The 27,877-nt window shown below is 49.8% G+C and overlaps 3 protein-coding genes across 5 annotated transcripts in view; 1 reads left to right on the forward strand and 2 right to left on the reverse strand.

The window, feature by feature from the left end:
- Positions 1 to 102: 102 nt before the first annotated feature.
- On the reverse strand, positions 103 to 13,231 carry POLL (DNA polymerase lambda). Of its 2 annotated transcripts, none has more exons than XM_080622206.1 (9): positions 13,095 to 13,231; positions 11,101 to 11,244; positions 10,536 to 10,830; positions 9,723 to 9,888; positions 6,354 to 6,677; positions 5,618 to 5,791; positions 4,515 to 4,643; positions 2,308 to 2,476; positions 103 to 1,933 (listed from the first exon to the last, which is right to left on the reverse strand). In XM_080622206.1, exons 2-9 carry the CDS (start codon positions 11,213 to 11,215, stop codon positions 1,569 to 1,571), a joined length of 1,737 nt encoding a protein of 578 aa, XP_080478332.1. In that variant the 5' UTR covers positions 11,216 to 11,244; positions 13,095 to 13,231; the 3' UTR covers positions 103 to 1,568. The 2 variants fall into 2 exon arrangements, with proteins under 2 accessions (XP_080478332.1, XP_080478331.1); XM_080622205.1 differs by having other exon boundaries at positions 10,536 to 10,833.
- DPCD (deleted in primary ciliary dyskinesia homolog (mouse)) lies at positions 12,790 to 21,145 on the forward strand (the record flags this gene model as incomplete). Of its 2 annotated transcripts, none has more annotated exons than XM_080622210.1 (6): positions 12,790 to 12,853; positions 13,082 to 13,186; positions 14,167 to 14,291; positions 15,720 to 15,853; positions 19,794 to 19,896; positions 21,012 to 21,145. In XM_080622210.1, 6 exons carry the CDS (start codon positions 12,790 to 12,792, stop codon positions 21,114 to 21,116), a joined length of 636 nt encoding a protein of 211 aa, XP_080478336.1. In that variant the 3' UTR covers positions 21,117 to 21,145. The 2 variants fall into 2 exon arrangements, with proteins under 2 accessions (XP_080478336.1, XP_080478335.1); XM_080622209.1 differs by having other exon boundaries at positions 13,106 to 13,186.
- Positions 21,146 to 23,740: 2,595 nt separating this feature from the next.
- Positions 23,741 to 27,877, reverse strand: part of FBXW4 (F-box and WD repeat domain containing 4) — a 64,685-nt gene continuing 60,548 nt past the window's right edge. Inside the window, 3 exon segments of the mRNA XM_080622207.1 lie at positions 23,741 to 24,705; positions 24,952 to 25,093; positions 25,242 to 25,382. Of these exon segments, the coding sequence (XP_080478333.1) occupies positions 24,589 to 24,705; positions 24,952 to 25,093; positions 25,242 to 25,382 (400 nt within the window). The 3' untranslated portion in view covers positions 23,741 to 24,588.

The raw sequence follows: 27,877 nt of genomic DNA on the forward strand, positions 1-27,877 counted from the left end.
CATGAAGATCTCCACTGCCTTCTCCCTGCCCCTACTCAAAACAGGGAAACTAGACAGCACAGAGTCCCAATCACTGCAGGGCAGAGAGCAAGACAACAGAGATGCCAAGGAAAAAGAGAGCAGGGATTTATTATACTTCAAATTTCCAAGCACCAAGACATGCCAGAAGACATTCATTTCCACTGTGTGTTCAGTAAAGGCTGGGATGACAAACGACACTGCTGGGGTCAAGGCCTCCCCAGCCCCACTGCTAGTGCCCAGCACCAACAGCTGAAAGTGCAGCAAGAAACCGTGGAAACCCAATGCGTTCAATGCCCTTGTGCCTGCCCTAGCAGCAAACACACAGCTTGTCACAGCAAGAGAAGGAAGCAGGACGCCAGGCCCAGAGAACAGCCAGAGGCTGGGGTCCTGGCACAGAAATGCCCACCATGGTGTTCTGGCAGCCCATGCCACAGTGCAGTGCTTCTGCCAGGAGGCATCACTGCAATACCCATAATGCAAACAGAGCACTGAAAGGCTCTGGGAAATTCATCTCCAGAATATAAAATAGTTGAGGTTTCCTGAGAAATAAAACCTACTCCCATGGAACTGATGGGGCCAGCCACATCCACATGCACGTACAAACACACTTGCTTTGATTGAAGACCAGATGACTCCATGGCTTCCACACAAACACAATGGGAAAACTTCACCCAAATTAGAACTAAACTATCTCCTTGTGTTTCTCTCTGCCACCTTGCCTTCCATGCACACACAGCCCAGCTGGGTTACATTCTATGCCATTACATTCAAACCCTTCCTGAGCTGTGAGGTCTGCTCTTCTCCACTGAAAGGAAATGAACCCTTAGGGCCAAACCAGGGAGATCACAACTCTCTGCACTGGAGGATTCTTGGCACATGACAAGCTGAGAGCCAGCAAGAACACCATACTGGGTCCCTACACCTCCTTCAAAGCTTACTGGGCACAAGGGAAAACTGGTGGCACTCACAGCAGCCTGGCCCTGTGCAGTGAGATCCACCAGAGGACACAAGTCAGCTCAGATGGAGGAAGGACACAGCAGCAGCACAGGGGAACCCTTTGTGATTCCTGTGGTAGTGAGAAGGGGAAAGGCCTGTCCCAGGGCCAAGCTAGACCCCTGCCGCCTTCATGCACAGCTCAGGACGGAGCATTTGGGGTGTCTGTGCTCAGACACAGAGGAAGATACATCCCACTTCTCCCATTCACAAGCACTGGGAGGGGCTACATCACAAGGCTCTGCAGCCCAGCCTTCTGAAGCTTTCCCAAGGAGAGGAGGGCCAGGATAAGTGATGGGCAGCAAGCCCTTTTGGTAGGCAGTGAGGGGCTCCCGTGGCATTGGGTAGTGATCCAGCATGGCTCCAGCCCACAGCCTCCTCTGGGTGAAGCCACACAGTTCAGCCAGCAGCAAGGCCCCATGTTTGCAATGAACCCCACTTTACTGGGGTATGTCCTCCAGTTTGCAGTCACCACAAAGCAGCACTGGGGAGACCAGCACCCTTCAAAACAGCAGCACAGCAATGGGCCCATGGTGCTGGGTGACAACCAGGTGTCACCAGTCCCGTTCGGAGGGCTCCCGGTAAGGCAGCCCCAGCTGAATGAAGACATCTTTCTCAGTGGGAGTGGGCAAAGTATGACCAGACGTCACTCTGACACCTCCAGGGCCCCGCACCACAGCCGAGCTGAGGGCATGCTCAGACAGGCTCATGCCCTTGGTCTTGGCCAGGGCCCGCATGGAGCGGTTGAAGTGAGCCGAGCCAGTGAAGTAGAGCAGGGCACAGGCAAACTCTCTGTAGGGCACCACGATGATGTCGAGCCGGCGGTGACGCCGGGCTGGCCCAGGCAGCCGACACACTCCCAAGTACTTCTTCTGATCACCATTGTCCTCCTGACTCAACAGGTCATCTGTAAGGAAGCCTGGGGAGAGAGAACAGGCAGAGAGGAGCTGAATGGTAGAGACTGACATTCCCACCCTGAACTCCCCACTGCCCACACAGCAGCTGAGGTGTCTCATAATCTGCTGTGAGATCCCAGCCTCAGCCCTGACAGCCTCACACAGACAGAAGCCATGTTGAGCTGCAGCAGTACTCCCTCCTTAACAGTGGGTGTGGAGCTGTCACTGCAGCAGGGCCAGGACCAGGGGCAGTACTCTTAAGGACTTACAAGAATTCCAGTCCTTCAGAAAAGTATTCACTCGCCCTTCAATGAATGCCATTCACCTCATCACCTCCTCAGCCTGGCCTTGCTAAGAACAGCTTTGAGCAGAATATGCCAGCCCTCAGCCTCCTTACCGCTCCTGTGGAGGCTGTCAAGCAGCTTGCTGAACACCCCACGGTGAGACTGCCCATCTGGGTGAGTGACCAGCACATCCACGTCTCCACAGGTGGGCTTCCCCCGGCGGTAGGAGCCACATGCCACACACACAAGCCCAGGTTTCAGGGCCAGGGCAGCTTGTCTGACCTCCAAAAAGAGAAAAAGGGATGTATAGTCAGAGACTTGTGTCTTCATGCTCTTTCCAACAAGACAGCAAAGGATCTTGTGCCTGCCTTGTGGCCTGTCCTGCATCTCCTGGGTCTGATACAGAGCAGACACTTAGCAGACATGGCAAACTGTACCACCCAGGAGCTGGCCTGCTGTCAGGAGCCACAGGAGTCAGGGTGATCACCCTCCTGCAAATGCCCAGCACACTGCCACACAATACAATCATCTGCTACAGTGCTACCTGCCATCGGTTATCAGCTCTTGGGGGCACTGGGCTAGAGCCGGGTTGGGACAAGAAGCAAGATGCAGCAATGCTGAGAAGGGAAAGTACAGCACAACCTTTCAGGGCCTTTGGTTTCTGAGAGAGCAGGAGTGAAGAGGTTTATCAGCTCTTGTGGGCAGAGTAGGCAAAGCTAAGTAGCCCACAAAGAGGATCAGTTCAACATGGTCACAGGTCATGTTTCAGAAGCAGAGATGGGTTCATGAAGAGCCTCCCCAGCAGGGCCCAACACAGCAGAAAATCTGCAAGTGTCCCTTGCAGTTCACTCCTGCCAGGAGCTCTGCCCCTGCAGGTGAGCTGGGCTTCCTGACCCAGGAAAAACACAAATGTCCCAACATTTTAGACTCAATGGATGCCAACAATCATGATGCTGCCAGCAATCAGACACATATAATCAGAACTTTCCCTAATGCAGCCACCTCCAGGCTGGACCCCAGCTCCTGTTTTGTGCAGGATTCTGATACTTCAGTGCTAATTCTGATGGCTTAATTCATTAAATGCTTAAGAAAGGCTCCCAAGTCCTTGGACAGGAGTATTCTTAGTGTGATTGTGCCAATCACCCTGCTGGCAGCAAATAATTAGGGTCTCAGCAATCCCCAGTGACAAGGCCATCAGATGCTGGGGTTCAGGAAGGTAGCATCCATGCCCACAGCCTCTTGTCACTCTTGCGGATCATCCTTCATTAGCAAGAGCTAAACCCATTAACCTTTGCCCCAAAGGTGCTCCAAGAAGCCACAAGCCTTTCTCATGCGGAGCAAGCCCTCCTCTGGTGTCCTTGCCCCCCTTCTGGCTTTAAATGAAGATTTCTAGAAAACTCCCAGCCCCACCCGAGAGCCTAAAAGCTCCTCAGATCTCACTGTGACAGGCAGCACAGACAGTGACTAATCCCTCATTCTCTCTCTTGGGCCTGGATCAGAGGTGTGTGCCTGTGTATGGAGGGGAGTGCAGTAATCCCATCAAGATAACAATAGACCCACCCCCAAGAGCCTGCTCCTCTACCCAGCCTGCCTGGGAAAGGGCCCACTCACCACCAGGATGGCTAATCCAGCACACGGGACTGACACCCCAGCAGGAGCCTGGCAGCAGTGTATTCTTCGTGGCCAGGCCCTGTGGCCGAGTGACAGGGTCATGCTGGCTGCTGCTTCCATGGTGATCAGAGAGCACAGGGGTAGCAATGACACTGTGTTCCCCAAGCTCTCTGCTCACATTAGGGTACACTGACTTAGCACCCCATAATCCTTGAGCACCATGGCTTACTAGAACAAGCAAAACCCATCTGCAACATAGATCCCCTTTGCTTCCAGCAATGATATCCATGGAATCTGTCCCCCCACTGACAACCAGATCATAGTGGGCTCATGGCTTCCTTTGGAGAAGCAGTACCAGGGAGATATCTCAGGGGCCTTGGCTGAAAGCACACATCTCAGAGAAGATGAGAGGCAGGAAAGAAGACCTAGGAACCTACTCATTCCACCATGTCACATGCAGCCTTTTTCAAAGCAGTGTGTAGAACTGACACCTGTGAAGTATTCTCCTCGCCAGGCATTCAAACTGAACCTTCCTAAGGGGCAAAGTAGGCATCTCATGTGCCCATGGCCAAAAAGGATCCCCCAGGCACTGACCCTGCTCAAGAGGAGAGGCTGAAGAGCTCAGCTACAGCAGTAAGGGATGTTTCCACAGCACACACCCTCCTGCCAGGTCCCAGCAGGTACAGGTACTCCACGCTGAGGTACTCACAGTGTGTTCTATTTCTGCAGCCTCCTCCCGAGGCATACGCTCCTGGAAATCTGTGTAGTGCTTCAGCCCCACAGCCTGCTGGTGGGTGAGGGTCGCCTTTGTGCGGATATCATCCAGTGTCCGGAAACCCTAGTGCAGAACATGTGGTGATATGCAAACACCTACCAAGGCTTTGCTCTTCAAATACTTCCAACGAAGACTTGGGCAGAATGTGTTTAACCTGACCCAAGTCCAGGCCAGTCACAGCTTCTGAGATCACATGCAGATCCATTTCTTTTGGAACCAGATGTACTGCCTGGTTCCACAAGAAGGGATTTAGGCAATCCCACTACTCACACACACCTCTAGTTCCCACCCTGCAATGACTAGGAATCTTAACTAAACCAGACAGAAGGCTACTGTTCTTAAGGCACTGTGTTCCTACAGCTTGAAGGAAAACAGTAACACAGGGAAATGAACAACACCCAGAATATCCCAATGAAGGAAAGCCTACAGCATGAACACAATCCTATTTCTAAGACAGCAAAGAATCCAGTCACAAACCAAGCACTACAGGAAACCAGGCTCCATCAGCTGTGTGCTCAGAAGACAAATTGTTTTTAAAGAAGGAATCCACTCAGTGGGATGGGTTGCTCCTGTTGGCACCATTACGTCAATCCTATTTTTACAACTTCCAGATAAGGTGGATGGCTGCTCTGACAGCTACAAGAGCCAGCTGGGCCAACAGGACAGCAACTGAATCAGGAGCTTTCATGGCCAGGATGCCCTGATTCAAGCCTGGCTCTTAGCAGCATCATTGCCATAAGAAGTGTGAGAAGAGCTCCAAGCAGTGATGCTAAGGGAAAAGTCAGTGTGTCCCCCACTCCTCCAATCATTCAACTTTGTCCTCAATGCCCACTCAAACTCAAGTCTTAGCTGGGTGCACTCCATTCACCCTAAACACACAACAGGTGCCAGCTTCATAGCTCCTCCCATAAAATCAGATTCAAATCCCATCCATGGATATTGGAACTGGAAACTATTTGCGCAAGTAAGCCTCCTACACTGAGCAGCAGTCTTCAAACCACAGCCTGAGAACCTCTTGTATAAGGCACTAAACTTACCTGCTGGTACCACATCTGAGCTGTCTTAGCCCCTGCTCCCCAGATGTTGGAAAACAACTCCAGCACTGGCACACTCTCACTGATGTGATCCAGTTTGCGCAGATGCCCACTCTCCAAGATCTCCAGGATCTTCTCTGCCATCCGCTTCCCAATTCCAGGGATTTTACAGGCTTCCTAGCAAGAAACCAGAGCCGCTACTGGAAAAGTGAAGATCACAGACAAGCTGGGAAGCTGCTATCCACTCAGAGCCTGGTATAGCCATTTGATTAGTGACTGGTAAACAGCAGGATTAGCTCTGCCTGATGGTCTCCTCCTAGCCCAAGCTTACATAGGTTACATTGATTCAATGCTAAATGGAAAAGGACATGCATGCAGAACAGGACTGAAACACTAATACACTCAGTGGCTGGACTGTCACAGTCAGTAAGACTCACATCCAGTTAATTTGATATATTATCTCGAATGGTGGCTAGCTGCTGATTTATCTCATGAGTGCTCAGGTCTGGCCCTAAAAGAAAAGGCTTAGACTGCACTTTTCTGCTGCTCTGAAAACACTGCAAGTGGTCAGTGAATCCCAACTCACACTTGCTACACATCTTACATCGAAGTCACCACACAGGAAGAAATTCCCAAGACAAGCCATTCCATGTACAGAAAGAGGAAGAGATCTGGCGCATAACTGAGCTAGGATGCTGAGTTTCTCTCCCTGCTCAATCACTCTGGGAAGGCGTTTTACCTGGTAGGAGGTGACTGGTTTGTGGTAGCTCTTGAGTGCATTGATGGCTTTGGAGTAACCCAGAGATCTCCACTTGTCCCCCTGCACAGTGTAGGCCTTTGCCAGCACTTCCAGCTTCTCTGTGATGCACTGGTTGTGATTCTCCTTCTTGCTGTTGGAAGACTGGGCACAAACCCACTTGCTGGAAGGCTGGACCACTGTGGAAGAGCTGTCACTGGTCTCCTCTGACGATTTCACAGGGTAATGGCCAGAAATCAATGCCTCCAGATCTCCCTGGGTGACACCAGCATCTTCTCCTTCACTGTCTTCATCATCAGAGTCTTTCTTTAGGGAGAGGTAGAAAATCAGCCATGTGAGAATAAGTACATGCCTCACATATGTCCCCTTGGCACAGGCTGCTCCTGAGAGTATGAAGTCAGAGCATAACCAGCCTCCCAGGCATGCAGTGCTCCAACTGCCATCTCTGGAAGTGGCTGGCTATACGCACACCATAGCTCTTCACATCTCAAGCTATACATGCACATCTCACAGAGCGTAGGAGACAAGACACTGCTGTCCACCTGTGATCCAAGCTCACATGGATCATCTAAGTTAAGCCCCTGAGACCTAACTGAGGTAAGACACTGCTTAAGCGAGCAACTGCTGCCAGCAGCATGGTATAACAATGCTGAAATGCCTAGCTAGGATTGATCCTGACTCCTTGCTCGCCCGGGAAACCTTTTGCTGGTCTGGTGGCTGCATAGACACCTCTCATATTCAGACTCCGTGCCTTCCACCCCATGATGCAGATGACAGGAGATAGGCACTGAACTGTTTTCACATTACAGACACAAAAATCTTAAGAGGGTAGTAAATTACAACCCCCTCATTTTCCCCATGGCTATCTGCAAGAGAAAAGGGGGAGGAAGGAAAGACACAAAGGACTCCACATTCCTCAGTGACAGAAGAAAGAACCAATGTATACATTTGCTGATACCCTCAGCATTAGGATGCCTCTGTGTAGACTTAAGAAACAATGAGCCTTGGCTTCAGGTAACGAACAAAAGGGGATAGAAGTGGCAAGCTGCACAGAAGCTTTCCTCACTGGGGTCCTCCTCTCTCCTGATGTATAAACACAGGAGCCCACAATGATCCAAAGCTTCTGTGTTGTGGAAGTAACCCTGAATGGCACAGGGCTGTTTGGGATCAGTCCAGCAATTATATCCAGCACACTAAGACCTGCTGTGAGTTTCTGCAGTGCATCAGCCTAACATCAGAGCCATTTCCTTAGAACCTGTGGTTCTGCTGGCTAAGCAGGTCTGCAGACACAATTCCTGCAAGATACAGAGCTGAGCCTTTAGGAAGAAGAGGCGGGATGTTTCCCTGTAATCTTGTTTTGTAACTGAAAACTGGGTCAGACTGAGGATTTGATAGACTAAAGTAGTTTTATTCTCTCTGAAACCCTTGAAACACAACTCCCTTAAGACACTGTTCCCTCTAAGGGCAGCAAAGCCTCAGAGTGTTGTTGGTTAGTAAGCCCCTTAAAAGCATCTAAGTAGCATGTTATCCAACAACGACAAAAAGAACTCTGCAGCTGGAGCATGCAATTCCCATCCTCTTGGTCAGCATTGTCACATAAGGTGAAAGAGCACATAAAAGGCTGACTCTCTAAGCTTCATCAACAAAGCTGATGGACTCTTTACAACCACGTGTGCCAAACCAACTAGTCCCATTAGCTTCTAAGATACTTCAGCACCCTACAGACACTGACTTACTAGAGCTGAGTGAGACTGGGATGTGCATGGTTTATCCGGAGCACAGCACAGGAGCCAGGATAGCAGCTGAAGCCCAGTAACTGAGACAATATGAGAGGAAGGCAGGTAGCCTGGGATAACAGCCAAGGGCTCAGCCAGTGAGGAACTGGCACTGCTTGCAAAAGCTGCCCTGCATAAAGCTACTGCATCCAGATGCCAGTCACAAAGCAGTTGCTGCAGTCTGGTAACAAGGTTTCCTTACAGGAGTTTACATTCAAACACAGAACTCCCAGAGGAGCCCCTGTTCACTATGAAACACGGGCACACTCATCACCTCATAGTGAAAAAGCATCCACCCAAGCTAGAAATGACTCTGCTTAAATGGAGGCTACTTCTAAGCTGAGATTTCAGCTTCACTGTTGTAGCTGGGTTTCAAGAGTGGTTGGAACTGTTTTTAAAGCATATTCCATGAGTTTTCCTCTCCTCCCCAAACTCACATAGTCCTAAGCTTGGGACAAGGGATTTTACTGAAATGTCTACAGATATTGCTTCTGTGCACTGACTAACAGAAAATATCATTGCTTGAGGGGGTTTAAAAGAAAAAAAGGCAACAAGGCTTCAGACTAGCGGCTGTCTGACCATCCAACATAAATGTGAGCAGAAAGCAGGCCAGATACCACAGGATCCACAGCAGTACAAAAGATCCTTTCTCCCATTAAGTCTGAGATTTGATAATAACAATTGCCACGAAATTAAGAGTTAGAAGAAACAGCAAAGATGGGGTAACTGCAAAGGCGATGGAGTTAAGAGGCAGCCAGCTCTGCCTATAGCACACTGGATAGTAAGTCTGGGGAGAAAACATCCTCCCCACACACATATTCAAGCAAACACCTAAATCAAAGGAGCCCTCAGTGGGCTGCCAGCTAGTGAGTAACCACAGGGGTTTGTGATACAAGATTTGGGACTGTGTTAGAAAACAGATGCCAGCATTACACAGCTGCTGCTGCTCTAAGAGGTCTGGTGTAACTTTGCTGCAGATAGATTTGAAGCCAATGCCCAAAAAGAATTCAGCAAACTTGAGTAAAAGTACAGAGAAAAGCAAGCTAACAGTAGGCTGGAGAAGCTGACTCACAGCACAGGTCACTAATAACCCAACACAGATATTTTAAGCACACCACCACAATTGCTCAAGTGGGAACCTGATCCACTGCACATGTGTCTGAACAGGGTGCTGGGAGTGGAGAATGGGTCAGCATGGCTCAGGCAGGCACACAGGATGAAATATCAGAGACAGCTTCCTGAAAAGGAGATATTCTCGAGCAGGGAATATTCCTCAAAAAAATGCAGGGAAAACATGATCACCAGAGTGAGCCTTGGCTACTTCAGCTGGAAATATTCTGATGGGGACAGGAATTTAAGGGATGTTTTTTTCTACTTTTATCATCTAAAAGTGACAAAGAGAAGCAGTACCCATGTGTACAGCCCAAGTCTACCAGCACCAACCCACTGAAACATCCCAAAACCTTCCATTTGCTGAGAAAATCTGGCATTGGATCCCTGCAGGGATGCTCTTAGCTAGGAAAAACTGCATGCAGGATCTGTTCACAAGCAGAAGGGTCTGTGTGGGAAGCCTCACCTCAGCCAGCTGCTGTCCAAGGGTGCCCAGGCCTTGCTGCGATGAATCCTCCAACTGTGCTTCAGTATTTGGTTTCACTGCTCCCTCCACTGCTGGGGGCTGGATCTCTTCACTGCCCAGGACCTGCTGCTGCTCCTTTTTTTGCAGTTCTCCTTCCTCCAGGTACCTGCCATGAATCAGATGTGTTAGTACAGGAGAACTTCTCAGCCCTCAGAAAACTGACTGAGAGATAGTTCTGAATGTTTTGGAATGGAGCAAACAACTCATATGAACTGGGTCACAGATTAATTGCTCTGGTTTTGGGTCAATTCCCCAATTTTCATCCACTTCACTGGCCTGCAACTTCCACTCTTATCTACCTCACTCTTAGACTCTTCCTCCAAAACTCTGCCAAAACATTTTAAGCCTAACCTGTGGCTGCCTGCTGCTCCATTCCTTATTTCCTCTTGTGACTAGATGTCAATCCTCTCTCTGCAATTAGTAAGAAACAACATTTAATTCGCAACATTTTTTAAACAAATCTCCTTGTGTCACTGATGGATTAGGAAGAGGCGCCTTTAGCACTTGTAGCAAGTGACAGGACTCCTGTTAGCACTTCTGGGATATATTCCATGTTTTGCTACCTCACAGAATGGCAACTGGTCACAAAGTCACTAAATTTCATGCTCTGTATGGGGAAAAGTGACTTTGAGTCATTCCCACAGGAGCTGCAAGGAGTTGCACTCTGAGATTTTGAGCAGAGGTCAAATTTTACTACTGTTCAGTTTAGGACAGAAGTACTGTAGTGAGGAATGACACGTGGCATTTGCGTACCTGCGAGGGATAAAGACACGGTAGCCAGCAGTACTCAGCAGCTTCTGGTCTCTAATACAAGCACTCAGCCAGGATGCCTTCACTAGCTGCAACCCTGAAGGTAGCTTGGTTAATTTAAGGAGCCGAAAAGCCCGATCACAGTCCATGTCTTCAGCCACAATGACATGTGTCACCTCCCAGGAGAGCCGGTTGTGTACAGTACCCCCATTCTGGATAATCTGCTTGTGGAAGATCTCCGCCCTGGCTTGGCCAATGCCAGCTTGCAGCACATAAACAGTAACTGGATTCAGCCACTCTGCTGAGGAAAACACAGGAGCAGGAGCTCAGTGACAAGAGAAACAGTGTCCCAGACCGGTGGGGCTACATATCTCACACAGGACTTGATGGCATCCACAGTGGCAGGCAGTCTTTTGGGGGGCACCAGTTGGTCACACCAAAGCAGGCTGGCCACGACCTCTACAGAAAATACACTCAGAGGCCAGAAAAAGCCTTTGAGGGTATAGCACATGGTTAACAACCTGGGGTAGGAGTATTATATTCCATGTTATGGGCATGCAGGACTTACCATCAGGTATTTCCGTTCCTTCCTCTTTTGGGATCTTTGAAGGGATGCTTTTCCCTAAGTCATCTCTCACTTTCTTCCTCTTGGGAAAGGCTTTGACAATCCCCTGTGGCTCCATAGGCCTGGTGGGAAGCTTAGCTGCAACTCCTGAATACCAATAAGAAAGAGAGAGGTTGCTTAGACCAGTGTTACACAAGCACAACTTAAGCTTCACTCATTTTGCTCACTCTATTTGCTGGTTTGGAGGTTTGGGTTTTTTTTTGCTCTTGCTTTCCCAAAACACTTGCTCTGAGGGAGATACCTGGAAACAAGAACCGCAGCCCCCAAGGTCAGAAAAATCAAAGTTAGAAATCACCAAAAAGCCATTTAAGAAGATCCCTGCTAAGATGACTAATGCTGAGTTCTTACAATAGAAAGTATTCAATTACTTTAGCATTGTGGAGCTCCTTCCCGCCCAGCCAAAAGCAGCAACTTAATTTCTCTGATAGTTCTTAAGCATGTTCCCAGGAGGGAAATGCCTCTCCTGCCAAGGCTGAAATCCAGTCACTGATGAGAAGGGATAAACCAGCTGATTGACATCAAGTGTTTTATACAGCCACGGGAGGAAACCCCCAATGTGGCTTCAGCTGGAAACAGCAGACTAATGAAGATTAACTGGCCAAGTTCAACATAGGTACAACTGTACTTTTACCACCACAAGCTTTGCAAAGGCAAACTTTGGAGCTTTAACTACCATCCCAGGCTATGGGAAATTCAGTTTTCCATAGCCTAAACTACCCCCTGAATCACTGTATATGCCAACAGCACCTTCCACCCGGCTGCAGCATCAAGTTAATGCCAACCTGGCTTCCTCTCTCTGCAGCACCTTGCGTTTTGCTTTGAGGTTTCTCACACACACAGGTCAGCACAAACGTATCACATTAAACCTGGAAGAGCTGAAAATCATCCCACCTGACTGTGTTTTCTCCCTGTGGTCTCCTCCTCTCCCCAGCATTAAGTCCCTGGAATACTAACACAGAATTGGACTCAAGTGCTTGCTTCTGCAAGGAAGATTTTAACCTTCAAGGGAGAAGAAACCCCACTATATTTCTAAATCAGAGCTTCACACAGATGTTCCTGTTTTCAGAACATTCTAACTAAAAAACTGCTCTGAAAATAGTAATATTTAAAGAAAAACACCCCACAGTAAACTCCCCCAAGCTTCTATGTGCCCCAGTCATTTTTAGGGCTTAGAAGAGCACTTTTCCAGTGTTACTAAGTATTACTACTTAACTGCCTAAGACCAAACACACGTGAGGTTACCAAGCTTGCCTTGCCAGCACCCTCAGGCCGCGAAGGCTTCAACACCTCCAACCCAGCGGCACCCAGAGCCTCGGGGGCAGGAAACGATTCCCTGGAACCCCGCGGCTGTGCCCAGGGAACCGAGGGCCAGGGAGGGAAACGGGACCCCCCGCGCCCCGGCCTGAGAAGGGCGGAAAGAGGGCGAGACCCCCCCCACCAACAGGAAAGCAGCCGGAGCTCCCCACGACCGAGAAGGGAAAGATCCCCCCCAAACGAGACGCGGGGCGAAGTGGGAGCTAGGCCCTAGGGCAGGACCCGCGCTCACCTACGGGCCGGGCCGGGGCGGTGGGAAGTACTTCCAGGTGGCGGCCGGAAGTGTCCGCGTTGCCGTGGCGACAGGGCCCAGTCGCCATGGCGGTGCGGAGCTGGCTGGAGAGGCTGCGGGCTGCCAGCAAGACAGCGCTGGTGCAAGACGGTAACCGCGGAGGGAGAGACCCCTTCTGCCCCAAGGCGTGCTTTGGGGTGACCCAAAGCTGGCGGAAAGGGGTGGGGTGGAAGCTCCTGGGGACTGCCCGGCCCCCGGAACAGGGCACCCGGAGAGGACACAGGGCCATCAGCACAGGGACGCGGTTCTAGTCAGCGGGACGGGGCGCCAGACAGTGGGATAGGGCCATACATCCGGGGCAGGTGTATTCCTGCTTAGCCTCACCACCCACCTTGCCTCTAGGGAAGCGGAAGATCCACTACCTGTTCGAGGATGGGAAGGAGATGGCTGAGGAGTACGATGTGAAGACCGGTCAGTTACTGAGTAAGTTGCTCATAGCTGGCCCCAGCAGACGTGGATCTGCACTCCTGGGACTCATCAGGAACAAATTGCCCCTGAATATTCTGGACATACGCATGCCTGCAGCTGAATGTTGTAGGGACATAAGTATGGTTCAGTTTGGACCCAGGGAGCTTTAACTTCCATGGCTTAGCAAAGCTTGGTTTATGCCAGCATCTCTCCTAAACAGCTCATCTGACCGCTGAGAGAACTGAGGTTGTTTAGTCTGGAGAACAGAAGGGTAGGGGGGACCTTATCGCTCTCTACAACTACCTGAAAGGAGGTTGTAGTGAGGTGGGGGTAGGTCTCTTCTCCCAAGTAACCAGTGATAGGACAAGAGGTAATGGCCTCAAGCTGCACCAGGGGAGGTTGAGATTGGATATTAGGAAAAATTTCTTCACAGAGAGGGCAGTGAGGCATTGGAACAGGCTGCCCAGGGCAGTGGTGGAATCACCGTCCCTGGCAGTGCTCACAAACCATGTAGATGAGGCCCTCAGTGACATGGTTTAGTGGTGGACTTGGCAGTGCTGGGATAATGGTTAAACTTGATCTTAAAGGTCTTTTCCAGCTGAGTTGATTCTCTGATTCTGTCACAACAGACTTGAATATAATAAATGGGATTGCCATCTTCTCTGTGCATAGCCAGGCACAGAATCTGTAGCACATGCTGGGATGAAATAGTCTTTTTGGTGCCTTCTGCAACCACAAACAAATAAGGTGTCAGTTATAGCTCTTGTCCAAAACTACATCATCTACAGCATGAACCCCATCATGGCTTCAGCACAAAGTAGAAAAAAAAAGCACTCTTCAGGAACAGGCCAGCTAACAGATCCACTCACACCAAAGGGGAAATGGCTGGAATTAAAATTCTTATCACCTCAGTGCGCTGCACAGCTTTGCCAGTCATCTGCTAGAGGAGTTCTTATAAAGCAGAATAATGAAAACCCTTCTTCTCCCTTCCACAGGTAGAAGATGGCGAGAGAAGAACACCCTCGGGGGCTCTGGCAAGTGGCAGGTTGAAGTGGGAGAGCCAACCTCGCTGCTCTTGGGAGCACTGGAATCAGAGCTCATAAAGGAAAGCAGCTCCAATGTATGTAGGGTCTGCAAGCACGACTGCATCAAAAGCTACCTAGCATTTTGATTACATCAGTAGTAGCAGTAGTTGGTAGAATGCAGATCACTCAAAGCCCAAAAGACAGCCTTAACCTGCCCAGCACTCTACTACAGATCATCCCAAAGCTGTGGGGCTGGGAGAAAAAAAGGCACAGCTTAGGCTTTTTTAGGGTCTTGAAGAGGTTTGTAGTTTCCTTAAGTAGAGAATCTATACTGCTGTGTCGGCCAGCTGCTATTCTGGCTTCTGAAAGAGCAGGCTGAAAGGAAGGCCAGTGCCAGGATAAGTCAGTGGATGGAAAGCAGAGGTCATGACAATGAAAGGCCGACAACAGGTGGTACGTAGCAGGCTGCTCCTTAGCATAGCATGGCTTGTTTCATCTTCACATCCCAATAGAGCTTAGGAGACAGAGGTTTTAGTCTCTCACCACCTTTTCTACAGACCTGAAATGAGAGCACAGCCCTGGACACCAAACTGGGGGAGAGCCAGGATTGAATCCAGCAGGTCCCTAGGTAGGCAGAGCTTAGTATTCATTTACTTGGGAGGGAGAGGCCTGGTTTATCTGTAAGCCTGTACTTAAAGACACACTCACTGAATACTTTCAGCCTGCTACAAGCAGGGCAGGCAATGCCCTGGGTAAAGGCAGAGCAGTGCTAGCTCTGGAATAGTGATGCTCAGGCAGTTTATAGTTACTCCCTAATGCTGCTGTGTGAAAGAAGAGCTACTCCCATGTGGTGCCTCTCAAGGTAGTACAGGAAGAAGGGGACAGGGAGGAAAGGAGACAGCTGGAGGGGCCTTGTGTCCTGGGTTCAGCAATAGCAGTCATTTTTCTCCTTCTTAGTAGCTGGTGCAGTGCTGTGGTTTTGACTTTCAGCCTTATAGCGCTGAATAGCACTGATAACACCGATGTTTTTAGTTGTTGCTTAGTAATGTTTACTCTGACCAAGGACCTTCTGAGTTTCATGCTCTGCCAGGGAGGAGGGAAAGCTGGGAGGAAGCAGAGACAGGACACCTGACCCAAACTAGCCAAAGGAGTATGCCATACCTCAGCACATCATGCCCAGTATATAAACTGGGGGCAGTTACCCAGAAGGGCTAGATCACTGCTCGGGTCAGGCTGGGTATTGGTCGGTGGGTGGTGAGCAGTTGTATTCTCTTCCCTTGTTATTTCCCTTATCATTATTATTATTGGTGGTAGCAGTAGTGGTTTGTGTTACACCTTAATTACTGGACTGTTCTTATCTCAGCCTGTGGGAGTTACATTCTTTCCATTCTCCTCCCCATCCCTCCGGGAGTGCAGGAAGAAAGAGGGGAGGGGAGGGGGGAGTGAGCAAGTGGCTGCATGGTTCTGAGTTATCAGCTGGGCTTAAATCACAACACCTTGCTAAAGGTACTTGTTTGCTGTAGCCTGTCTTTGTGAGGAAGGATACCCTGAGCAGCTTCCAGTGGCGGATCCGTAACCTGCCTTACCCCAAGGAAGTCTACAGCGTCTCTGTGGAGAAGGAGCAGCGCTGCTGTGTCATCCGGACCACTAACAAGAAGTCAGTAAGGACAGCACTGCCAGTGCTGACAGTCCCTTGGGATGGGCTGGCACAGAGGGCAGGCCAGTGGTTACACAGGGGGTGTCCTCTCTTGTCTTCTATCCCCAGTGTATCCCTCAGCAAGGGCTGAGGGGCCCCACCTTGCAGCTGTGTGTCTCCTGACATCCAATTTCCACTCCCCACTTCCCCAGATGTGTTTACAGTAGAGTCCCTCAAGCTCTGTGCTGGTCTTTGCAAACTTACCTCACAGCTCCAGTACCATGGTGTTTGCTCTGTTCTTTCTCTGTCAGATATTGCTCCCTTAGAAAAATAAAGTAAGAGCCTTGCAGACCTTTTGAAGCTAGGCCATCCCATCCTCTCCCTCTGATATGATACTTTGATCTAGTCATTGTATCTGTAGGATTCACCAGGTTGTAGGCACTCATTCCGACAGCTCTCCCTGCATAAACCTGCCCTGTAGTCGCAGTGCCAATGACCTGGAGGTAGCGAAAAAAAGGTTGAATCTGGAAAGGAAGCGCCACAATATTCTGCCAAAAGAAATTTGAGATGAGAGGGAAAAAAAAAAAAGTAAGGAAAATGGCTTTTAAGTATTATCTTATTCTGTGTCAGTACATGGCATCTCTCATGGCACGAGACACACTGTGCCCCAAAGCATTTACAGGTTCTGTGAGATAAGGCTGAATGAGCAGTATTATTGGGAAAAGATAGCAAGGAGCAAGTATTAGGAGAACAAGGGAGGATATTGGAAGAGAGATGAAAGCTATTTACAGACTGAGATGATACACCAGTATGGAAAGCTGGGCAGGATGCTCTCTGTTCACCTTCCCTCCCGGCATTGCTGCGGAACAGAGAATGATCAGATCCGTGGGTAAACGCAACTCGTGTTTCCCACCCTGCCCTCTTTGTAGCTGGCTGTAGGTGGTGCTGTTGGCAAAGAACTCCTCCTCTTTGGCTGCTAAACGCTTTTCAGATCGCAGCACCCGCAAGTCTTCAGGCAGAGCGATGTGTGAGCTCTGCACATGAGCACACCTGGATGCTCTAAAGCAGGAGGCTAGACAGGAGGAAGAGAGAGCCTACTATACGAAAACAGCAAGAAGTTACAGCTCTAAATCAGAAAGATTCTGACCTAAATGCATACAAAGGGATTCACAGGACGAGTGTTGCTTTAGTAGGGAGACCAGTGCAGAAAAGATGAAGGAGATTGCCATCAGCCACACATGGATACACATGGAGCTAGGACAGGAAGGGAGTATGTTAACTGAAGTCCAACCACATACTATCACAGACAGGCTTAGCTACTCCCAGTCCTACTAATAGTAGTGTGTATGTGGGAACTTCCTTGCCCAAATAAGTGCTGTAAGGTTAAAATGTAGTACTAAGGCTTCACCCACATCCTACCTGACTTAAAGCTTTTTTGTATCCCTCTCAGGAAAACAGAGTCCCCCGCAATCAGTTGGCACCTACACACTTGTAGACTAGTTTCAGAGAGAGTTGAAGGACCTGACGGGCTTGGGGCCTGCATATGAAAGTTAAGGACTTCTGGAAATAAAGCTGAAAGTCACCTCACTGGGGACAAGAATGACTTTGCTGTCACTAAGGGGCAGGGACAGATTCCAGCACCAGAACACTTAGTACCGGCTCCAGGATATCTTACACAATTTCTCCTGGGTCTTGGCCAGGGTAAGACACCACTCAGCAACTAATTCCAAGATAGCAACAAAGGCATGGAGTTCAGAAAGAGCATGCAGATCACTACGGGAGAGGAAGGAAACCTCGGAGTGTCTCCAGCCCTTGGAAGTCGGCCACACTGCTTCTGAGCAGCAGAGCTATGCTGACCGCCAGCCAGAGGCACAGCAACGGGGTGGGTTGCCAAGTCACTACTGAGTAGCTCAGCTCTAAATTCTCAGCATACCAGTAGCAGTTTTCCCTACAGGCTGACAAAAAGTGGGTTTCCAGTAGGAAAAATAGTAGAGGTGACTTCACACACGCACTGTGGATCTTGGGCCAGGAACTATGCTCAGAGTGCAGTACTGCCCTTGGCCATGAGGTGAGAGGCGAGGGCAGAGAATCCGCCTGCCTCGGCAGGGATAACCCATCTACTACCTCCACAGCCCAGACAGGAGCTCTTCATTTCTACCAGTCACTCCCGTTCCCTCTGGCCACGGCAAGGGCTGCTCAAGTGGGATTTGCTTAAAACCTCTTGCTGTAAAATAAATCCATTAAACTAAACTCTAAAAACAAACCCAGAAAGCCACCTCCCTGAACACCAAACTTGATTCAATTATTGTAGCGAGAGGCAGTGGTAATGTTAGGAGGAGGAGGGGGTGGCCAGGCAGATCTGGTTTCCTTTGATCTTGTCACAGATTTTAGTTTGAGGCCAGCCATTCTTCTCCCCTTCTCCTTAGTCCTGGGGCAGCAGAATGCTGCTGTTTCATTGATGACTCCCAAGGCCCTTTGAAACAGTGGGGTTTTTTCTGTGTACTGTTTTTTTTTCCTTTTTTTTTTTTTTTTTTTGTCTAATCGGTAAGAAGTTAACACTTCCTTAACATGTCTTTGTGTTCATCTAATCTCTGCTGTTTAACCTTTGACATCTCCCTTATTATCCATGTCTGCCACCTTTTCCAAATACCGACAGCAGTGACAACACAGAAAGGTTTGAGCCCTGCGGTAACAAGCTGCGTACATTCCTCCCACTGCACCAGGAGAGCCATTTGCCCTTTGTAGCTGTTTCCACCGTGACTTGGAAAATAAACTGCAATTTGGGCAGAGGTAGCTAGAGAAGCCAAGCCTTACAGTCAGCTGAATGCAGAACAGCCCTTCATGGTATGACAGCAGCCGCTGCCTGTTCGCACTCTGCTCTGGGCACCTTGGTACCAGCTACAGGCCAAGTTCTTGCAGAAGATTGCCCATGAGAGTGCTGTAAGAGAGAAATTTAGAACACAGCTATGCCTCTAGGTGGGAATAGGACCACCAGTGTATTTGGTGCAGCCCCAGAGAGAAGCAGCAGATGCAGAGCAAGCAATGCCAAGCAAGAAAGGTCTCAGGCAAACAGATTCAGGCCTACAAGGTTCTGGTCCCCAGGTCTTAGGAAATCTTTTAGCTAAGACACACAGCAAATAACTCCTCCCATTCTGAGACATATTCCCTTTCTGTCATACTGAGCAAAGCCCAAGATTTGGCTGGTGAAAAGGCACAGGCTGGATAGGTAGGTGGCAAAAACCTCTCTGTCCTCTACTTGGATGTGAGAGGTAACCAGGATACTGGGATAGAGACCAGGAAAAGAACTACTAGGAGAGCATGGAGTGAAGAGGAGCACTACAGCCACCACGGAGGCTGCATGGAGATGTTGCAGAGCAGAGGCTCAGGTAACTGTGGGCAGCTACACCTGGAGCTCTGTGCCCAGGGGTATGCCTGAGAACCACCATGTCACCAAGGCAGGAAATCATTGAAGAAGCATAGGAAGAGGGAAGAAAAAAAGGGTTTAGAAAGGGTTGCAACACAAAATGGTGCATCACACAGAAAAGTTACTGCCCTGTGTCACAGGGCACAAGGGCTTTAACAGCTGTTTGGACGAGAGCTAATGGGAGCTGATACTTAGAGGGAATGAGAGGCCATCAGCAGGGACAAAGACAAGGGACACCTGTCCCTAACCATGTCTGGCACTACTCAAGGACAAGCTGGAGGGACCAAGCTTACTCTCACACACCACAACCCTTCAGGAGTTTGCCAGCTCTGATTTCCACTTTGGAGGTTTTTTCCTAGTGCTTCTGCCAGCCTCGGGGCACCAGAAGGCACACAACATGGCACAAGGTCTTCTTGCCAACTTGAGAGGTCTGTTGTCCTCATCTACACCTTGTAGAACAGCATTCTGTAGTTCAGCACTGCTAACAGGGAATAGGAACCCTACCGTCCTCATTTCTGTCTGATCTTTCATTTGTAGGTACTACAAGAAGTTCTCTATTCCTGACCTGGACCGATACCAGCTCCCCTTGGATGCAGCTGCTCTGAGCTTCACCCATGCCAACAACACCCTGATCATCACGGTGAGGTTTTACCATGCAGAACAGCATTTTGCCCTTATCTTTATGGACAAAAGAAGTTAAAAGTCTTACATGTGGGGAAATGAGGCAGAGCAGGGTGATGTGCTGAACACTGACGAGTCCCCTTCTCTGTACATGGTCAGTGGGAGCTTCAGATTACACTGGGCATGCTGACACTAGCCAGGACAGCCCAGGCTGCAGGAGGGGCCCTGCTTGCTGCTCAAGGTGACTTGCAGATGGAGATGTGTCGGCCATGGCCCCTTTTCCATGTATTCCCTTGCTCAGACCTGAGCAAGCATCCACTCTCAGTGACAGGAAGTTTCTTTTGCCTCAGAGCATAATAAGGGTTGAGTCCAAGGATCTGCTGCATGTAGAGGTCTCAGTCTTAAAGTTTAAAATCACCTGCTGCTTTGTGTCAGAGAGGACACACTTCCACACACGTAGTGGAAGTGAGAGACTAGCAAAGCGGGCAGTTCCTTCTTGTTGCAAGGAGCAGACAGACGCTTTTGAGCAGCAGGTGCTCATCTTAAATGTAGAAGTCAGTTATCCAGAGAGCATCCCCTCTGAGGGAAACCTTGCAGCAGAGCTGGGGGTGCACATGCAGGGGAAATAGGCCAAGAGGAGCACCTTGAGTCTATCCAAGCTTCTGTTTGCTACTGGCCAAACCCTTGCCAAAAAGCACCTGCATCCACCACTAAACTGCAGCTGGATGAGGGCCCTCTGAGGACAGAGGAACTGCAACTCTTACTTCTCTATCTGCCTTTAAAAAGCAGGCATATTTTAGATATATATTTATACACACACACACATATATATTACACATGTAAGCATACAGTCAGTGAGCACACCAAGGAACTGCATGACACAGGTTGCCAGGAGATTCCAGAGGGGTTGGTGGGGGCCAGGACTCCACATCTGATTGGAAGTTTTACTTGCATTGTAAGACACCCCAGATTTGGAAAATATGCCTAGCTTGATGATACCACCTCTCCAAAGGGGCTTTGGAGGCAGCCGGTGGCAGCAGGGCCCCAGCAGTGCTGGCAGCACATGGCTCCAGTTGGTCTGCTTGAAGCAGAGGCTCAAGAGGAGTTCTAAAGACATTTCTCTCTGTCCCACAGTACCAGAAGCCGAAGGAGATCCTGGCTGCAGAAGAGCAGCTGCAGAAAGAGCTGAAGAAGGTAAAGGCAGCTAACAGTGGGGATGGCGACTGTAAGACCCAGTAGGAAAAGGCTGCTAAGAGGCTGAGGTGGGGAGCAGCTCTCTGGCACGCCTTCATGGTATTTATTTTGCCTTTTCTAATAAAAATTAGTCCTGTTGTTAATAGAGCCATTTGGAGGAATCTCTGTAGGCCCAGGGAGATGACAAGGAGGTCAATCTCTTTACTGCATGGTCTGCTGATTTACACAGACATTTATGATCCTTCTATGAGTTGTGGGAAACTGCAGCATGCAAAGGGAGAGCACCACATCCACAGCCAGCAGCAGACCTCTCCCCATCCTCCACGAGAAGTGCATGAAAGCTGGGTAGTTCCCCTTGGGAATTCCCTCTGCCACCATCGATGAGGGCAGTAACATTTGGGAAACAAGACACACCCCCCTCACCCTGTTACCTGTGTGGGATGTGCTTGGCAGCAACTCCCTCCTGCACTGTTGTGCAAGGTCCTCAATACAGTGAGAAGGATGCTCTGGTATCTCTGCACACAGCATCAATGCTTAGACCTGACTGGGCACAGGCTATAAAACAGCGTTTTGAGGAGGACACCCAACTGCTTCCTTACCACCAGTGGTAAGGACACCACAGTGTGCTGTGCAGCATGCAGGCGCTATGCAAAGCTGCCTTCATTTGCATGGCATGGAGGAGAAAGCAGCGACAGGGACTGCTGAGCAGAGCAGGAACTGAAATGCAGCTGCCTTCATCTGCATGGCATGGAGGGAAAAGCAGTGACAGGGGCTGCTGGCCAGCTCCCGAGTAGCAGGAGCACACCCCTTCCATGAAGGCACAAACAAGCCTTGCCACACAGACCCCATGCACAGCAGAGAGACAACCCCTGCAGTGCTGCTTTAGTGACTAGCCCTCCAACCAGCTGCTGTCCCTACCCTGCACCAGCATCCTGTGCTTTGATTTCTGCATGTCCTTACATCCCGGTTCATATTTGAACAGCTCCTACCCAAACAAACACTACTTTTAAGTGATCCAGTCACAGGTTCCTAGTGTAGCTGCCCTGATGAGGACTGCTTTCAGACAATGAAAGCTTAATGCCTGGGTGGCATCCCCAGTTAGAGCCTCACTGCTGGGTGGCTCCAGGACCCAACAAATGACATGGTCTTCCCAAGACAACGGAGGCACCATCAACTGGCAGAGCTCATCAGAGCCAGTGCACTAGCCCCACTTGCAGCTTCCCCCTTCCCCAATGTCACCCAAGATGTGAGGGTGCATCCTTCTACCCACCAGCGCTGGCACCACCACTGCACTGCAGCTCTGCTCCAGGCTTCAGCCAGGAAACACCTAAAAGCAGCTAGGAGAGCAAAGGACCCACCAACGTAGGCTGCAGGAAAGAAATGGCAGGACTAGCAACAGCAGTGTTGCGGGCAGGCCTGTCATGGGAGGAGTCTCCTGCAGCACTGATACTTGTTCACATCCTCAGCTGACATGCTCATTCCTACTCTGGGCCTTACCCAAGTCCCAGTGTAATAAAGAACGTCTCCTCCCACCCCACAGTTACTCTGGTTCCTTCACAGCCTCTCCCTGGGGACACTGCCAAAGACATTTAATATCTCCATCCCTCTCCCTCAGTTTTATTAAAGGACCTGTAACGCACCAGTACATGAGAAAAGCCAGACTTCCCCCACTCCCAATCTCTGCCAGCTCTCCCTCTAATCTTCTATCTCCTGCCTAATCACTTACCTAAAGCTCTCCTCACATGCACAGCCCAAGGTACTCCAAGCAATAGAGCAGCACTATTTTGCAACCTTGGATGCAAAGCACCATCTTTTCAGCATCAGTATTACCAATAACCCAGAGACTCCCCCAGGATCATTATCTTTGGGATCTACGGCTTTGAGCTGATGGAAGATTGTTCCAGCCATAGCATCTTTTTACAGCAGTAGATCATTGCTTGGGGCACTTACACATCAATTCTGCTACTTAGACAAGGAGAATATGTAGCACTGTGGTAGCTACAAGGGAGCTGGCAGCAAGCAGGCACAAGTGGCAGCAGAGGAACAGGCACAGATCAGGAACCGTGACAGGGAGCTGTGCTGGAAAGATCCTTGTGAGCATATAATCCTGCAGGAAGGCCATGCTTTTAAATTACTTTGCACCCTGAGATGATGTCTCACATCCACTGGGAATGGAGGACTCCCTTCAAGAAGGTGAGGATCTGGTTCCACTCCCTCCCTGCTCTTGCAGGGACTCCAGCAAACATCTTATTCCAATTTTTGTGCATCACAAGAGAAAGGCAGCCTCTTGACACTGGAAATTACCTATTAAGTTCCAACAAACCACCATGCTGGCTGCTTTGCCCTAGAAGTGCTCCCCCACAAAACCTCTCCTTCTACCTACCCAAGATACCCAAACTCACAGGTAAGTAGGGTTCACACACGTCCTTCCACCCAAAAAGGACCAGATCTCAAACATCGCTGCATTCACCTACAGCACATCCGTCCACAGACATCCCCATTCATCCAGACAGAACGGAGCACACTAAAAGCTACAGTTGTTCCAAAATCCAATTTGGATTGAGATGGCTAACACAAAGAGGAGTGGAGCCCACTTGCGTGTGCCTACAGGATCCTTCAAGGTCTCAGTGTTTGCTGCTTCATCATGCAGGCAGCAAGCGAGATGCAGATCCTAATTTTGGATTCTTGTTTGGAAAAGTGACATGAAATCCAGGATCCCAGGAACTGCCTTCAATGCAGCAGTGTCACAGGATCTAGTTAGGGAGAGAGATCTGTAAGACAGCATCTGAAAATAGGCCCAACCTCCTCCACCCAGCCAGGCCTCTGCAATCAGCCCCTTCTGAACTTGAAACAAAACATACAGTCTCTTCTGTTTCCCTTCAGACTTTTTATTTAGCAAAACGTGAACACTTCAGCCCTGCCAAGTGCACAGCCTGACCTGACGGCCAGCTTGGGGAGGCATACACTGAAAGCAGGGCTGGCTCTGCCTTTTAGTTCAATTCTTGCTCTTAGTTGCAAAAGACAACACAAGCAGCTCTCAGGAGAGCAAGCACAGGTGAAAGTAGGGCCTGGCTTCAGGCAACTTTCCCTTCCACCAAATCCATCCACCCCACACACAGCCTAGACTTCCTTCACATGGCTTAGAGCTTGGCTGATCCTAGCCTGACCAGCACACACAGCTGATAGGGCATCCCAACTCAACTGCCCCTCAAATGCTGTATCCCCAGAAAAAAAAAGAATAAAAAAGAAAAATAAAAATGTTAAGAAACCAAACCCTGACTTACACAAAATAAAAAGGTTAAAAGGTAAAGGACAACAGGCTGTTATTTCCACTAACAGGCAGGTGAGGTTGAGAAAGTCTGGCCCTTTGTGCACTCTTCATTGTAGCTTTCTGGTAGGCAAAAAAATAGATCCCTTCAGAAGCCTTGGAGGCCATTCTCACCTCTCCTGCCCTGTGGTTCCCTGAGCCAAGTGTTAACTCTGCTTTGAGGTGACCAGAAGCAGCTGTGGTGTCCTTTCATGGGGCCGTGAAGTCTAGAACGTGTAGGGCTGATGCCAGGGCAGCATACAGACAGGTGGTACTGAAACGGAGGCAGTACACTGGGCTGCTGGTGGGTGAAGATAGGTGAAAACTCTGCAAGAAAACAGGAGAAACAACCTTTCAAAGAAAGGTCAGCACAAAGACCACAACCAGTATTACAGAACCAATAGCTGAGATGCCAGAGGCTTTTCCCTGCATATAAGTTAGGTTCTCCACAGTGGGCTTGCCACAAAGACAGCCCAGCAGCCCCTCTCCCTTCTTCTAGAGAGACATCAGCACTGGGCTGCCAGAGAACAATACAGAAGCTCTGCTGCTGCCCGGCCTCCAGCCAGCTCTCACCTGCAGGCACCGAGTCTGCCGCTTGTCCCAGAGGCGCACCACGCCGTAGTAAGAAGAGCCACTGGCAATCATATGGTTCTTATCACTCCTTATGCAGTACAGGGCGCTGTCATGGGGCTCTTCCCACTCTTGGACGCACTTCCTGCATGGGCAACACAAATCGGAACTGAAACTCCACTCCTCCCCCACTGCAGCTAAGCCCTGGTTTACCTGAAGGAGCTAATTCAGCTGCAGGTGAGTCCCCAGATACTGCACAAGGAGAGCCTCAGATGCCAGCAGGGTATGCTCACCTGGTGCTGGTCCTTAGGTCCCAGTAGCGGATGTAGGTGTCATACCCACAAGAAAGTAGAAGGGAGGGTGTTTCGTAGAAGACATCAAGGACTCCAGCTCCACGGTGGAAGTCAGTCCCTAAACAGGTCATCAGCTGACCACTGCAATTAAACACAACAGGGGAAGAGTCATTCAGAGCAAAGTGCCCTTCCAATTCAGCTGGCCACAGCAGAGGTGGCATCACAAGAGTCTCCTAGATCTTATTTCTGTGATTTAACAGAATGCAGAAGCTTGCACAGTCTTCCCCTCCCTCCCCCAGCTTCTGCTGCTGGTTGGGCCACTAATCGTCACGAAGGGTGACCAGCAGGAGCCACAACTGTAAGAGGACAGGCACAGCTGACCCCCAGCAGAACAGGATCATTCTCCTTGGGAGAACTGACCAGTACTCCATGGAAGACAATTATCAACTTAGTCAAACTCCAGGACTTTTGCGCAACAGCCACTAACCTGGTTAGTCCCAATCCATCTCAGACTCCGTCCTTCAAAATACTGCCTGCTGGGCTTTTTCCCCACATCTTTGACACACAGCTCAGACCCACAGGCAAGTCAGACTCTCCTGGCCCAGTCTGCTATGGTTGCTCTCCTCAATTCCCTCCAGTTACACTGGCTACTGCAACCACTGTTCTCTGGGGTTGAACATGACAGGTCAAGAGTAACCACTGCAGGACTGCTCTGGAGATGACTTTCCAAAGACTAGCTTTTCTTTTATGACCCCCTTCTCCTTTTTAATTCCCCCCTTGCTGTGAAGAGCAAAAGCAAGATCTCCATGAAGCTCTAAGCCAGATGCTTTCTCACCATACCACTCTGCTGCTTGTTCATGTGCAGAACCAGCAGCAAACCAGATGGATGATGCCTGGTGAGGGCGACCCCTGCTAGACTGCAAGAAGGAGCTTGAAACCCTTCCCTGGGCCATACGAAATTGCATTGGGCACATGGCACAGCCCGTCCCCAGTATCACTTCACTTGCTCAGCAGCCAGCAACACTCAGCCATAGCAGGCTTTTGGAGGGGACAATCTGCCCAGCTGCTTGAAAGGGCCACCTATTGCAAACCCTCCATTCCTTCCTCCTCATACCCTCCAAATCAAAAATGCTGGACACAATAAACCTTGAAGCGCCTGCTTTTCAAACCCTGCTGCATGGCCACCCCTGTCCAAGAGCCTCTTGGTTCTCAGGACAATGAAGCGGTCCTGAAAGCCGACAGCACGGATCCCGCAGTGGGGTCACTCCCAGCATCTCCCCCCATTATTTTGTTACTTTCTGCTCCTTGATCCAGCATCACACAGTTCTGAGGCACATCGCCAAATGCCTTAATTCTGTCTGTAATCTGGGCTAAAGCCCTCGTCGGGGGATAAAGACCACACAAAAGGAGAAATAGAGTCCCGGGAGATGTTAAAACAAGTAAACACCTTTGTGTCAGGAGAGAGAAATCGCTGATAAAGCAGATTAGCGCCTCAAGCCCTGGTGTCCCCAGATCAGAAGGCGAGCCCTGGCCGATCTTTGCAGCCAGCACGCTTCTATGATCACAGAGCTGGCGGCATGCTGGGGCCAGCCTGTTTCCCCACAGTCACTCTCCAAAGAGCAGATTATGTAGAATAACAATTTCTTTGTGGCTGTGTAATTCCCTCCGTGACCGTGGCTGTGGGCAGCTACATTGGCCCTTGATGCCAGGGCCCTAGCAACCATTTAGAGAGGCCAACCAGCCCTAGCGATGGCCCCCCCGTGCAAACCTCTCGGACAAGCTTTAACATCAAGTGCATGAATTAATCCCCCCCAACACGAATCCAGGGGTGCTGGCTTATTGGACTTTGTGTTTCTTCAGGCAAAGGATCGAGGGGATTCCAGGCTTCAGCCCTTTGCAACCTTCTCACAATACATTAACCCTTGGAAGGTTACTTACAAACCAATCCAGCAGCAACTCTGCACCTGTGTGCAGGTCGAGAGGTTGAAGCATTTGCAGTTTGAGTGCTGGAAGCAAGAACTGTGGGGTTTGCCTGCGGGAGATGGGTCCTCAGCTCCACTATGAGAGAGGCATGGATGGGCATCTCTGAGCTCTGGCACTTCCCTGCTCCTCCAAGCACACAGATCTCCTCCACCTGCCATTCTGCAAAGCCAACAGAACAGATGGACATGCACACAACCCTTCTCAAGGCTTCCACAAAGCTTTCTTCACCTAATAGGTTATATGTGTGATCCAGAGTTGTAAGATATACAACAGAAGTATGAGGAGTCAGCTGTTCTCCTAAACAATCACTACCTGTGAGATGCTTAAGAGGCCAGACAGTCCAACAAGCCATTGCTCAGGCAGGAGCAGGGAGTTACAGGTGATAAGCAGCCTCAGTGAGCTTAGACCCCTCTCTCCCCACTTCTGCATACTACTTGCATTTGTTTTGTTTTGCAGGGTAGCTCCTGGACTGATGCTCTGAACAGGATGGTAAGCTGCACATGGGCCGTGCAGATGCAGCACATCTGGTATCTTCTGCTCACTAGCTGAAGCCTATTGATGTTACTTCCCCTCCACCATTTTCCCTGCTAATACACCTTTAATAAGTAAAGGACTAAGTGAGCTCAGGGAGAGAGGAGCATTATGCTGGGGAA

This window comes from Psittacula echo, assembly GCF_963264785.1.
Source record: "Psittacula echo genome assembly, chromosome: 6".
Taxonomy (NCBI): domain Eukaryota; kingdom Metazoa; phylum Chordata; class Aves; order Psittaciformes; family Psittacidae; genus Psittacula; species Psittacula echo.

What these genes read in the sequence shown, in the direction of transcription:
- POLL (XM_080622205.1), bottom strand. Translation starts at nt 11,215, where the DNA reads ATGGAGCCACAGGGGATTGTCAAAGCCTTTCCCAAGAGGAAGAAAGTG. An exon ending in AGGAACGGAAATACCTGATG is followed by an intron (nt 10,834 to 11,100) that starts GTAAGTCCTGCA and finishes TGTTTTCCTCAG; the next exon opens with CAGAGTGGCTGAATCCAGTT. An exon ending in CTGCAGAAATAGAACACACT is followed by an intron (nt 2,477 to 4,514) that starts GTGAGTACCTCA and finishes CTCTTTTTGGAG; the next exon opens with GTCAGACAAGCTGCCCTGGC.